This window comes from Xenia sp. Carnegie-2017, unplaced genomic scaffold (genome assembly GCF_021976095.1).
Source record: "Xenia sp. Carnegie-2017 unplaced genomic scaffold, XeniaSp_v1 HiC_scaffold_25, whole genome shotgun sequence".
NCBI lineage: Eukaryota > Metazoa > Cnidaria > Anthozoa > Malacalcyonacea > Xeniidae > Xenia > Xenia sp. Carnegie-2017.
In genome coordinates, this window is record NW_025813488.1 from 7,926,760 (window position 1) to 7,940,370 (window position 13,611).

Genomic DNA, 13,611 nt, shown 5'->3' on the forward strand with positions numbered 1-13,611 from the left:
GTTGGGTTATAATAGTGAATCTCCATGAAAATCAGTTTAAAACTGATGAACTATCCAAAACAAATATAGTTGGTTGATTTCTTTCTGTAGTAGAACTCAGAGCCCTGTATTTATAAGAGTTGGGGCACGTATTGTTCTCTGCATTTCGCATTATGATCAAGGTAATTAGGTAAATAGGGTCACATGGGCATCTAGCCGCCATTTTGCTTCCAATAGCGCAAACTATAATCATTTTTGACGTAGGAGAGATAAATTATAAAAAAATGTTTACAATGATTTTATGTTGGGTTATAATAGTGCCAATCAAAGCGATAAAGAAGAGAAACATACGTGCTCCCTTGGGGCAAAAACAGTATTAAAGGTGTATAAATTACATCCACTGCATTAAATAAATGCTTTCCTATTATTATGAAATCTATAAACAACTGAATTCCAAAGGTAGGAATCGCTGTCTATTCATGAATAAGAAAACACAACAGAAAATTTGTCTCTCCACCATTTAATGAGCTATATTTGCTGAAATATAGCTGGCACAAAGCCAGTATATTTGCTGGCTTTTGGAACTAAAATGGCGAACGCTAAGCAATTTTACTTCCGGCGTCCCAACTCTCCAAATAGAGGCCTCTGATAGCACTTATCAACAACAGTTAATACTTAGTAGATCTCATTTAAAGAGGTATACAAATAAAGTTTAACTACTTTACGAATCATATCTGTAGGAAGAGCAGTTGAAAATAGATGAATTACTTACCAAGATCCCGTCGTTTTCGCGAGGTATCACCACCATAATTGTAAGCATACACGACAAGTGTGTGGACGTTAATGGTCTCTCTATCCAGAGATTTTGAAAGATATATTTCACCAGTGGCATTATCGATTCGAAAATATCCCGCACCGTTACCGCTGTGTATAATGTATGTAGGCTCTCCAAATCGTTCCTTGTCCAAATCAACAGCATTTACGGTACACACCAATGAATTTACAGAAATATTTTCCGGGATAGTAAACCTGTTGTGAAAGAAAAGTGGCGAGGATGACAAAATAAAAATCGACTGGTTTGTGAAGGGCAATTAAGACTAACTCTCTGCGGCCGACTAAAAACGTTGAGTCAATTGTGGTTCAAACGTAACTAACAAAGACGCATACATAACCATTCTTATTACAACACACAAAACAAAAAAGAAAGTTCCCTCTCCTCCCTTCTCGCCAAGATGAATGAATCCCAGTCTGTCTCTGAAGCCCAATTGCGATGTTTCTGTTTTGATACGATAATCTGGGCAATCTTTAAACTGCTTTACAAAATGATAATTAAGAAGGACTAAATCCTACTTTACAGGATTTAGGATTTATGTAATCCTAAATCCTGTTTGTATAATCTCTGATGATGGCTTTGGAATAAAGAAGGAGTAATGTTGCTGAATAGTGAGTGAAAATGATGATATACTACCTTTTAATCCTAATTTTGAATTTGGGTGTTTTTGAATGCATGAGACGATACGTCCTTATTCAAAAGCACGAGTGACCATATTCTTCACATGGCAATTTTAGCAAGTTACCTTCAGTCTAAGCGGTGCTGTATTTAATTATCTGGGATTCATTCATTTAGAGTTTACAGCCATATATCTCGGGGAGGGGGTCTTTCTTTTCGTGTTCTGTTTGCATCAACAAGTTCAATCCTCTGTACAAACAAAAACTAAAACACATTCACCTCTGTAAATCATGTTCAAATTTTGGAATCTTGTCGTTGACGTCATCAACAATGACGTCAACGGTTGCTGAGCGTTGCAATCGTGGGGAGCTAAAATCTTCGGCTATCACAACGAACTAAAAATTTGAAAAACATGACGCACAAAATGATTGAAAAACAGCCGTTTTATGGTCAAATGACTCACAGTAAAGTTTTCCTGTATCTCTCGGTCCAGTCCTCGCACAAGGGTAATATTTCCTGATAGTGGATGGATGGTGAAAGGCAATACGTTGCCACGATCTTCCAACGTGTAGATGAACACTCCACTTTCATTCTATGAAAATGTTATTTAGTTCACGTCCTACAGTTCACTCTTAATTCTTTAATCATATAGTACCTGATCAACATCAAAAGCGTGGACCATACCGATGTTGGTACCAATCCCCGCGCCCTCGGACACTACGAACAAATAGTGATCTTTGACAAAACTCGGTGGATTATTCCTGCTGTCAATAACAGTGATCGTCACTAAGACATCACTGGAAAAATTGGGAAACACAAAATTCGATGCTCTAACTTCGAGCAAATAAACGCCTTCGCCATCTTCCTATAAGATCGTGAAAGAACATTGTTTGATGATAAACAAGGGCAAGAGAAGTGGAGTCTATGCATTTCGTGTGGTTTTCTTACCAGTGACTTGGTGGCGTTGATATTTCCCGTTTTATCATCGATCGCAAAGATACTGCTGTCGTTTACTGAAAAAAAAACACAAGAATTGCAAGCTTTACAATCCCTTGCACTTATCACGTGATCAACGGATGACAGAAACCTGTAGAAAGAGAGTACCGAATCTCGCCATTCGATCCGCAATCGTCGTCATTTGCCCTGACACGTAGAATGGTACCGGTTGCCAACACGGACACGACATCATAGTAAGAAGATCGGGAAAAACTCGGAGCATTGTCGTTAACATCCAAGACAAATACTTTCACCTTGATAAGAAACAACAATGCTGTGTATATAAGTAGTACATTTGTATTGTTGTTGTGGTTTGGCCAGTAGACAGATATCCTCTAAGAACGAGTATGTGGGTAGAACAAGGATGTTCTGTAAGTACACGAATGGTGGTACGACATTAAAAATCTATAAGTACACGAATGATGGTACGACATTGAAAATCTATAAGTACACGAATGGTGGTACGACATTGAAAATCTGTAAGTACACGAATGATGGTAAGACATTGAAAATCTGTAAGTACACGAATGGTGGTACGACATTGAAAATCTGTAAGTACATGAATGGTGGTACGACATTGAAAATCTATAAGTACACGAATGATGGTACGACATTGAAAATCTGTAAGTACACGAATGATGGTACGACATTGAAAATCTGTAAGTACACGAATGGTGGTACGACATTGAAAATCTGTAAGTACACGAATGGTGGTACGACATTGAAAATCTGTAGGTACACGAATGGTGGTACGACATTGAAAATCTGTAAGTACACGAATGGTGGTACAACAATGAAAATCTGTAAGTACACGAATGGTGGTACGACATTGAAAATCTGTAAGTACACGAATGGTGGTACGACATTGAAAATCTGTAAGTACACGAATGGTGGTACGACATTGAAAATCTGTAAGTACACGAATGGTGGTACAACAATGAAAATCTGTAAGTACACGAATGGTGGTACGACATTGAAAATCTGTAAGTACACGAATGGTGGTACGACATTGAAAATCTGTAAGTACACGAATGGTGGTACGACATTGAAAATCTGTAAGTACACGAATGGTGGTACAACAATGAAAATCTGTAAGTACACGAATGGTGGTACGACATTGAAAATCTGTAAGTACACGAATGGTGGTACGACATTGAAAATCTGTAAGTACACGAATGGTGGTACGACATTGAAAATCTGTAAGTACATGAATGGTGGTACGACATTGAAAATCTGTAAGTACACGAATGGTGGTACGATATTGAAAACTTGCGAGCTCACGAATGTCAATTCATACCGTTACAACATCAAAAAGCTGAGGTTTGCCATCGTCAGATGCTTTAATAGTAAAAACCAACACCCCCCGGCAATAAAGATCAGTAGTTACTCCAGAGGTATCCACGTCAATAGCTTTCGTCACATTGATCCGTCCCTAATGAAAACATAAAAACAAGCTGATACAAACCATCGTATCGAGATACAACTCGTTCGCACACTTTAATAATATTCACACTAATCCCAAGCGGTCCCCTGTCGTACCGTATTCGAGTCGATAGAAAATCCAATGCGTCCGTCAACGATCGAAAACGACACTTTACCATTTTTTCCAGAATCAAGATCAGTGGCATCGATGGCGAGGGAAGAAATCGCTCCACGGAAGTTTTCAGCTATCGTGACGTTATATGTTTGTTTTGAAAACACCGGTCTATTATCGTTTGAGTCAGTGATGTTGATGAGGATTTTGACAGAGGACTAAAAATTAATAAACATCTACTAAAGGGGTGTACTTGGACGTATATGCTGGTATTTTTGAAAAATCGTTCAAATTAATTTGAAGCAGCCAAAATCTTTTAATAAACAAAGATCCTTACATAAACCATTACCGTACCACGTTTAGGAACAAAAACGTTCGGAGAATTGCACGCTTTGACAGTCGCTTGTGCTGCTTTCATGACCTCATACTTTGACTCGAATACCTCGTTATCTTAACTTTAAATTAGATAGTCGGGCCGAAATTTCATATATTGATTTTTCATGCACGTAGGTTCATTTGTGCAAAGTTTTCGCAGCTAGCAATTTATACGAAAGATTTTTCAAAAATGCTCACACAACCCCTTTTAACCATTTGCGTGTGTGTAACATCACAGCTAATGCGTCTGTTTACATCACAATGAACAACATCACAGCTAATGCGTCTGTTTACATCACAGTAAACAACATCAGAGCTAATGCGTCTGTTTACATCACAGTGAACAACATCAGAGCTAATGCGTCTGTTTACATCACAGTGAACAACATCAGAGCTAATGCGTCTGTTTACATCACAGTGAACAACATCAGAGCTAATGCGTCTGTTTACATCACAGTGAACAACATCACAGCTAATGCGTCTGTTTACATCACAGTGAACAACATCACAGCTAATGCGTCTGTTTACATCACAGTGAACAACATCGGAGCTTATGCGTCAACAACATCACAGCTAATGCGTCAACAACATCACAGCTAATGCGTCAACAACATCACAGCTAATGCGTCAACAACATCACAGCTAATGAGTCAACAACATCTCAGCTAATGCGTCAACAACATCACAGCTAATGCGTCTGTTTACATCACAGTGAACAACATCGGAGCTTATGCGTCAACAACATCACAGCTAATGCGTCAACAACATCACAGCTAATGCGTCAACAACATCACAGCTAATGCGTCAACAACATCACAGCTAATGCGTCAACAACATCACAGCTAATGCGTCTGTTTACATCACAGTGAACAACATCACAGCTTATGCGTCAACAACATCACAGCTAATGCGTCTGTTTACATCACAGTGAACAACATCGGAGCTTATGAGTCAACAACATCACAGCTAATGCGTCAACAACATCACAGCTAATGCGTCTGTTTAGTTAAAACTAGAACAGGCACCTTTCGTCCTCCGCGATCACTGGCTGTAGTGTTCAACACGTAGAACGAAGTTTCCTCAAAATCAACAGGATCGTCCGTTGTTGTGAGAACGCCAGTGAGTGGGTCGATGTTGAATTTTCCATTGTCACCTGGAAGAGTAAAAGCTCTCGTACTTGAATGAGAAAATATTTGGAAAATCCCGACGTGCAATCTAAAATAACTGTCACAGTACCAGAAATGGAGTACACGACATCATCTCCATCTTCGTCCGATGCTGAAACTTGTAACACGACAGAACCTCCTGGTGTATCCTATTGAACGATGTGATAATTGTGACTACAGCTACGGTTCTACGTCATATGTCGTCACATCTCATACACACGAGATGAAGGTATTTTTGAAGGACATTCACGAACGGCTCGTTACCTCGGGCAAGTTCAAAGTGTAAGATGAATTGAAGAATCGTGGAACGTTGTCGTTAACATTAAGAACATTCAACTCAACGAAAGTCGCACCTGTATTAACACCATCGCTAGCAATAACCTTCAAAATTGAAATAAAGCTCAACTTAGATTACACACGACGATTTTCCCAAGCGTTTGAAAAGGTGATTACATTTTCCCGACATGTTTTGACGTCGAGCACAGAGTTACTTACAGTTAAATTATAGAATGGCGCCTTTTCATAATCGGGTGGTGTGGCAATCTGGATTTCTCCTTTCGTCGATACGTTAAAAGCATTTCCCGTATTACCAGAGTGAATAAAATATGAAATCTAAAAGAGATCGTTGTGATCAAAAAGCCACATTTACTGCACGATTTCTCAACTATGATTCCCTTTCCGCACATGGCGTTTTTGGTGGTGATGAGATGAACCTTTGAAAATTAAGAAAATGCCATCTCGCTAGGAAATTTAATCAAAGACGAACTATTTCATGCATCTATATATTTTGTGAACATTTTATGTACATAATGTCAGGGCCAAAAATGGAACGCTAATTGCGGGGGGGGGAGTGAATTTTCATACATTCAGCACTGTCCGACTGATTTCGCTTGAAAGTGAATTGCAGTTTCGGACTGCATATATCAAAAATGGAATGCCCTCGATCCATTAAAATGAACTAGTATGCTACCGTATCCTGCACGTCTCCATCAATAGCGTGGAGAAATAAGACAGTTGTAGCTGGGGGTAGATTTTCATCCAACTGAACTTCGTAATGAGAAAACTGGAACGTCGGACTCTCGTCATTAACATCCTTCACAATGACGGAAACCTGGAAGGTTGGATAACGTAAGTAAGAGATTAATCCCAGAGTGACTTAGCCTCAGCAAACTTACAAATCCAAACGCTTGTTCTTTGTGTTTTGTAGACATTACCAGAAGGCTAAAGCCATCTATTGTTTCGTGATCTAGTATCTTCGTCAAATAAATATTACCCTAAAGTACGTGAAATAAAGATCAGTATAATATGTATAGAGATGGATATGGTGCTATAGAAATGGATATATAGTGCTATAGACAATGATATAGTACTATAGATATTGATATAGTACTATAGAGATAGATAGACTGCTATAGAGATGGATAAAGTGTAGAGATGGATATGTATCGCAAAAGAGATGGAATATGGCGCTATAGAGATGGATATGGCGCTATATAGATGGATATGGTGCTATAGAGATGGATATGGTGCAATAGAGATGGATATGGTGCTATAGAGAATGATATGGCGCTATAGAGATGGGTATAGTGCTATAGAGATAGATATAGATGTATAGAGATGGATAAAGTGATACTCAATGATTATACGAAACTCACTTGATGGTCGATTCGAAAGAATCCAGCGCGTGGAAGTTCAATCAATATCGTAAAATTATCTGCACGCTGAGATGAATTTACTCTAACTACGATGTCATTCAATGATGCGTTTTCGAAGACGCTCGTCTGTGTCAGCGTTGGCAGAAGGAATGGATCTGCTACAGGATCGACTATGATGTTAAATTTGATGGTGTAGTTAAAGCTCGCGAGGCTTGGATTTCCTTTATCTTTGACGTAGACAGTGAACAAGATGCTAGAAAACAACACATGACAAGAACGGCAAAGTTGTATACGCTATGATGTAATCTGTCATAGAGATTGTATGCTATAGTGTAGTCAGTCCTAGAGATTGTGTGTTATACTGTAGTCAGTCGTAGAGATTGTACGTTATACTGTAGTCAGTCATAGAGATTGTATCTTATACTGTAGTCAGTCATAGAGATTGTATGTTATACTGTAGTCAGTCATAGAGAGTGTATGTTATACTGTAGTCAGTCATAGAGATTGTATGCTATACTGTAGTCAGTCATAGAGAGTGTATGTTATACTGTAGTCAGTCATAGAGATTGTATGCTATACTGCAGTCAGTCATAAAGATTGTATGTTATACTGTAGTCAGTCATAGAGATTGTATCTTATACTGTAGTCAGTAATAGAGATTGTATGTAATCCTGTAGTCAGTTATAAAGATTGTATGTTATACAGTAGTCAGTCACAGAGAGTGTATGTTATACTGTAGTCAGTCATAAAGAGTGTATGTTATACTGTAGTCAGTTATGGAGATTTAATGCCATATTTAGTTACAAATATCCAAGATTCACGTATAACGAACCTTGACAAGTGAGAGCTGTCCAGGTTTGTTTTGGCTTTAATCACCCCAGAACTTTGATCTACAGTCAAGTTATCAGGAACAGCAACGCCGTGAAATTCAAAACGACCCGAATCATCCGAATCGAGATCTTCGGCTTCGAGAACATAAATGAAAGATCCTGAGACAATGAGATTTAGAATACACGTTAGTACACAGTACTACATATAGGGATATTGATAGACAGGAGGCCAGCATAGGGGGGAAATAAATTTAAAGCGATAATAACCCGCTGAACATAACAAGAAAACAACAGAACTTATACCAAACATGTATCAACGCTTACCTTTGCGAGTGCTACCGCTAATATTAAAGACTGCGGGTTCTGGTAAGTTGATAATCGCTGGCGGGTTATCGTTGACGTCAACGACAGTAATTCTGACCTGAGTAGTGTCCGTTAACCCCAGGCTATCCCTTGCCATCACAATCAAATCAAATGTTCTCTGGGTACGATTCTCATAGTCTAACTTCATGGCTGAATATATTGCTCCCGTTGCGTTGACCGTGAATGCATTGTATCTGTTGCCGCCTAAATAGATATTTAAGTACTTCTGACAAAAAAGAAGTAAGATATTTATTCACTTCAATCGTACGGAGAACATTGTTCGGGTGAATAGCTGAACGAGCAAGTATTTTTGAGTAGTAATTTCCACGAGCATTACATATACTCAAAATTTCCCACAAAGAATGTTTTGAACACTGTCAAAAATCAGTGTTTTGTATTTTAATGAAGATAACACCGAAATCATCGTTATGCTTACTAGTAATACTATACGAAATTACTCCCAGCACCCCAGAATCCGGATCAAGTGCTTCAACATTGACAACAAACGTCGGTTCCAGGCTCTCGTACAGTGAAGCTATCCAAGCGACGTCAAGAAACTTTGGTGCATGATTTCTGTCATCGGTTAAGTTGACCGTAAGTGTAGTAGAGTTGATTCGAGCAAACGGTATTCCGCGGTCACTGGCTAATACTTTCATTACGTAAAGAGACTTTTCCTGGCTGTCTAGTAGACCAGAGACAGACACTGCACCTTAATATGAACGACAAAAAAAAGAAAACGTGCAATAGCCACTTACTAGAGATTCTTTACTTTACTCCGTGGTCAGTTATAGAGATTGTACTTTATATTGTAGACAGTCATAGAGATTGTATGTTGTACTGTAGTCAGTTGTAGAGATTGTATGTTATACTGTAGTCAGTCATAGAGATTGTATGTTATACTGTGGTCAGTTGTAGAGATTGTATGTTATACTGTAGTCAGTTATAGAGATTGTATGTTATACTGTAGTCAGTCATAGAGATTGTATGTTATACTGTGGTCAGTTGTAGAGATTGTATGTTATACTGTAGTCAGTTGTAGAGATTGTATGTTATACTGTAGTCAGTTGTAGAGATTGTATGTTATACTGTAGTCAGTTGTAGAGATTGTATGTTATACTGTAGTCAGTCATAGAGATTGTATGTTATACTGTGGTCAGTTGTAGAGATTGTATGTTATACTGTAGTCAGTTGTAGAGATTGTATGTTATACTGTAGTCAGTTGTAGAGATTGTATGTTATACTGTAGTCAGTTGTAGAGATTGTATGTTATACTGTAGTTAGTCATAGAGATTGTATGTTATACTGTAGTCAGTCATAGAGATTGTATGTTATACTGTAGTCAGTCATAGAGAATGTATGTTATAGTGTAGTCAGTCATAGAGATTGTATGTTATACTGTAGTCAGTCATAGAGAATGTATGTTATAGTGTAGTCAGTCCTAGAGATTGTATCTTATACTGTAGTCAGTCATAGAGATTGTATGTTATACTGTGGTCAGTCATAGAGATTGTATGTTATACTGTAGTCAATCATAGAGATTGTATGTTATACTGTAGTCAGTCATAGAGAATGTATGTTATACTTTAGTCAGTCATAGAGAGTGTATGTTATACTGTAGTTAGTCATAGAAAATGTATGTTATACTGTAGTCAGTCAGAGATTGTATGTTATACTGTAGTCAGTCATAGAGATTGTATCTTACACTGTGGTCAGTCATAGAGATTGTATGTTATACTGTGGTCAGTCATAGAGATTGTATGTTATACTGTAGTCAATCATAGAGATTGTATGTTATACTGTAGTCAGTCATAGAGAATGTATGTTATACTTTAGTCAGTCATAGAGAGTGTATGTTATACTGTAGTTAGTCATAGAAAATGTATGTTATACTGTGGTCAGTCATAGAGATTGTATGTTATACTGTGGTCAGTCAGTTACGGTACCTGTTGTTTGGTTAATAAGAAACTTTCCTTCGGTATCGACTAGGAAATAGATTATCTCGCCGTTATGAGCAGCGTCAAGGTCAATGGCTTGTATTCTCAAAACGTCAACTCCAATACTTGTGTTGTCGGAGAGACTGACTTGGTAAGGAGTGTGTGCGAACTGAGGTGTGTTGTCATTTACATCTTGGACGGTTATGATGACTAAACAGAAAGAATAAATATTCAGTTACGAAAATAGAGGGGAAGCAAGCAAGCAATCATTTAACGACAAATGGAAACTTAAAGTACCTAGAGCAGTAGCGTTCAATCCACCTTGATCAACAGCAATGACAGTGAGATTGTAAATCGATTGGGTTTCACGATCAAACTGACCGTTTGCACTAATGACACCAGACACGGAATCCACTTCAAAACTAGAACTATTTTCCATACTATATTTCAATGACATTAGATCTGGATCAATTGCGTTTACCTGTGAATGAGTTAAGATTGGCAGTAATCAATAAGAGATAATTTAAACCAAATGTCTTGAAAGAAAACCGGTTTGCAACAGAAAAAGCTACTAAGTATAAAGGATTCTTAGATAAATTTTAGAAAGAACAAATTAGAACAGGTATATAGGTACTCGGTGTTAATAAAGTCAATTGACTCAGTGGGACGAGGTGATCAATAAGAGATGGTTTTGTAGGAAGAGCAGTTCAAGTGCTGCCGTACTATTGCAAATTGGGGGAGAGGGGGGGGGGGTAGGCTCATATTCATAAATAAATGATATGCTGTATTCAGTTCCTTTGAAATCTATTGTTTTCTACGAATTACAACATGCATGTATGACTATGAGCCCACACCCCCCCCCCTTCCCAATTCAGGTTTTCTTCATGAATTGATTAATCCTCAAACAAGTTTTACATGGGAAGACTGTTGTACTTCAACGCACTGCAGTTGTGTTTTCACTTACTTTAAAAATCACAGATGAAACATACTCTGTATTTTCAACAATTCTTGCCGTGTATGGTGTATCGACAAAATACGGCGGCTCCTCATTGCTATCGGTCACAGTCACCAGCATTGTGGATATGGCTTTACGAGGAGGGAGACCACCTGACACAAACATATCAGTGTGGATATCAATACGACATTAACTCAATAAAGTTTGATCAAGACATTGCCTACCATCTTGCGCTTCAATGGTCAACAAATAGCTGTCTCTCATTTCTCGATTTAAGGCCGCGCCCGTCTTCACCTCTCCGGTCTTGCTGTCGATGGTAAAGTTGGCATTTTCATTTCCTTGGAAAATCGAGTAGATTATTTCGCCGAATCTCTCGGAATCTTTGTCGTGCGCAGTCGCCTTAAAAAGGAAAGAGGTATATAAGTGGGTATAAGTGGGTATACGCATACGAAAGAGTACGTGTAAGATAATAATTTTTTGCTGGAAATGAAGTAATCAGAGTCAAAACTAAACCAAAGGCCAATCTCACTGCGAACTAAACACGGGTAAGAGCTTTGGAAGCTTATGAAAGTCGCGAGTGTTCCACCCTCGCACTGCTTGCGCTTGATTATTTTTAATCTTGTTTTCTTTCAACTGCAATCATGTCAAAGTGAAAAGCCTGAATCATTACATGGAAAACTTCGCACACTTAAAACCTGGCATTCAATATGTCGTAAACGTTCAAGCAAGAAGCCAAATTTGCGAGACACCTCGACTCCGAATATTGCGGGTATCCGAACAATTATTTTGGGCGATGCTGAATGCATGACCAAGCAAACAAAAACACTTTTTATCCTCAAGTGTATCCTCCTTTGTATCGTTGTGGGCATTCTCATTTGTAACTACAAATGCTCAAAGCAGCATTTGCATCTTGGGGCTGGTTACACGAAGGCCGAATAGCGCTATCCACTGGATAGCAAATTTTTCTCAACGTTAAAAAAATCTCTTATAAGAGAAAAATATATGATTTGAACTTTGCAATCACTGAAATAAAATACTGTTTCGAGGATTACAAAATTTCTTTGTCGTAAAAAAATAAAAACATCTTTTTTAAAAGTTTGAAAATTTTTACTATCCACTGGATAGCAATTTTTCTAAGCTTTTACAAAACATTTTAAAAAGCAAAAAACATACGATTCGAACTGAGCAATCAATGAAATAAAATGTTGTTTCGAAGGTTACGAAATTTTTTTGTCATATGAAAAATATAAACACCTTTTTTATAAGTTTGAAAATTTTTGCTATCCAATGAATAAACGCTATCCAGACTTCATGCAATCGGCTCCTGATGTGTATCCTCAAATGCCCAGAGCAGAATTTGTACAATGATATACAGACCAAAGTCACATCATATGAAATAATCGCATCATATGAAGTAGGTTTTTTCCATGTGCAGCATGGTGCTGTGTAGATTACTGCATGATCATGTAAATTATCCCAAAGACGAATGTTTTCATATTTTTTTTCTGCTTCATAAAGCATGCAAACTTACAGTGCCAACTGACTGAGGAAATCTGGGAGATTCTTGAACGCTAACTTCGTAAAAATCTTTTGCAAAAACAGGTGCGTTATCATTCACATCCATCAAGATGACATCAACGGAGGCGTTCGATTCTCTCCGCTCTGACGTAAGGGTTTCCTTGGCCACAACCTGAAAACAATACGCAGAAATGACCCAAATTTGCGGGCTGGCCCCATCACAGAATGTTAATATATGAGAACAAGCAGTTTCAGAAATCAAGTCAAGTCCTAAGTAACGAAATGAGAAAGACTCACGTGAAACTGGAATGTCTTGTTCTTTTCAAAATCCAAAACACCATCGACCAAAATTTCACCAATATTTCCAATTTTTATGATAGAAAACAAACCATCACAACCGACCAACTCGTACGAAAAGTCGCCGTTCTTGCCCTTAATGTTTTAAAGTGAAAAACAGCGTGAAAACAAATACAACATGGTCTCTGCAAGGAAAAATTACTTGCTATCAAAACCATCCATTCGCGATAGACCACGAGAAAAAAGGGAAAAGGGAGAGGGGAAATTGGTCGTTGAATTCCGAATAAGAAAATAAAATGTTTACGACCATAATTTCTCATGTAGCTCTCGTAAATAAATTATAAATATTTTCTTTCCAACCTTGTCTAAATCGGACGCATAAACCGTCAAAACAGTAGAATTAACGGCGGCATTTTCAAACACATATGCACTATAATGCGTCTGGAATAATGTCGGAGCATGATCATTCATATCCAAGATGTTCACAACCACGATGGTCTCGGCCACGCGACCTGGGGACGGGCCATCTATAGAAATAAATGGCAAGACTGGTAGTGCA

The 13,611-nt window shown here is 38.1% G+C and overlaps 1 protein-coding gene across 2 annotated transcripts in view; it reads right to left on the reverse strand.

The window, feature by feature from the left end:
• LOC124453689 (cadherin-23-like) overlaps positions 1 to 13,611 on the reverse strand; it is a 38,148-nt gene that overhangs the window by 2,164 nt on the left and 22,373 nt on the right. For both annotated transcript variants that reach the window (XR_006951162.1, XM_047004513.1), the window contains exons 32-56: positions 13,413 to 13,579; positions 13,053 to 13,187; positions 12,769 to 12,927; positions 11,462 to 11,636; positions 11,247 to 11,389; positions 10,580 to 10,763; positions 10,292 to 10,492; positions 8,785 to 9,057; positions 8,310 to 8,552; positions 7,988 to 8,144; positions 7,156 to 7,408; positions 6,676 to 6,774; positions 6,471 to 6,611; positions 5,996 to 6,112; positions 5,765 to 5,881; positions 5,571 to 5,649; positions 5,360 to 5,487; positions 3,965 to 4,177; positions 3,723 to 3,857; positions 2,517 to 2,679; positions 2,378 to 2,442; positions 2,085 to 2,294; positions 1,893 to 2,021; positions 1,709 to 1,824; positions 752 to 1,008 (exon numbers count right to left, since the gene is read on the reverse strand). Coding sequence is in view for 1 of the 2 variants with exons in the window: in XM_047004513.1 (XP_046860469.1) it covers positions 752 to 1,008; positions 1,709 to 1,824; positions 1,893 to 2,021; positions 2,085 to 2,294; positions 2,378 to 2,442; positions 2,517 to 2,679; positions 3,723 to 3,857; positions 3,965 to 4,177; positions 5,360 to 5,487; positions 5,571 to 5,649; positions 5,765 to 5,881; positions 5,996 to 6,112; positions 6,471 to 6,611; positions 6,676 to 6,774; positions 7,156 to 7,408; positions 7,988 to 8,144; positions 8,310 to 8,552; positions 8,785 to 9,057; positions 10,292 to 10,492; positions 10,580 to 10,763; positions 11,247 to 11,389; positions 11,462 to 11,636; positions 12,769 to 12,927; positions 13,053 to 13,187; positions 13,413 to 13,579 (4,059 nt within the window). In the remaining variant the exon portion in view is untranslated. The remainder of the gene's footprint in view (positions 1 to 751; positions 1,009 to 1,708; positions 1,825 to 1,892; positions 2,022 to 2,084; positions 2,295 to 2,377; positions 2,443 to 2,516; positions 2,680 to 3,722; positions 3,858 to 3,964; positions 4,178 to 5,359; positions 5,488 to 5,570; positions 5,650 to 5,764; positions 5,882 to 5,995; positions 6,113 to 6,470; positions 6,612 to 6,675; positions 6,775 to 7,155; positions 7,409 to 7,987; positions 8,145 to 8,309; positions 8,553 to 8,784; positions 9,058 to 10,291; positions 10,493 to 10,579; positions 10,764 to 11,246; positions 11,390 to 11,461; positions 11,637 to 12,768; positions 12,928 to 13,052; positions 13,188 to 13,412; positions 13,580 to 13,611) is intronic.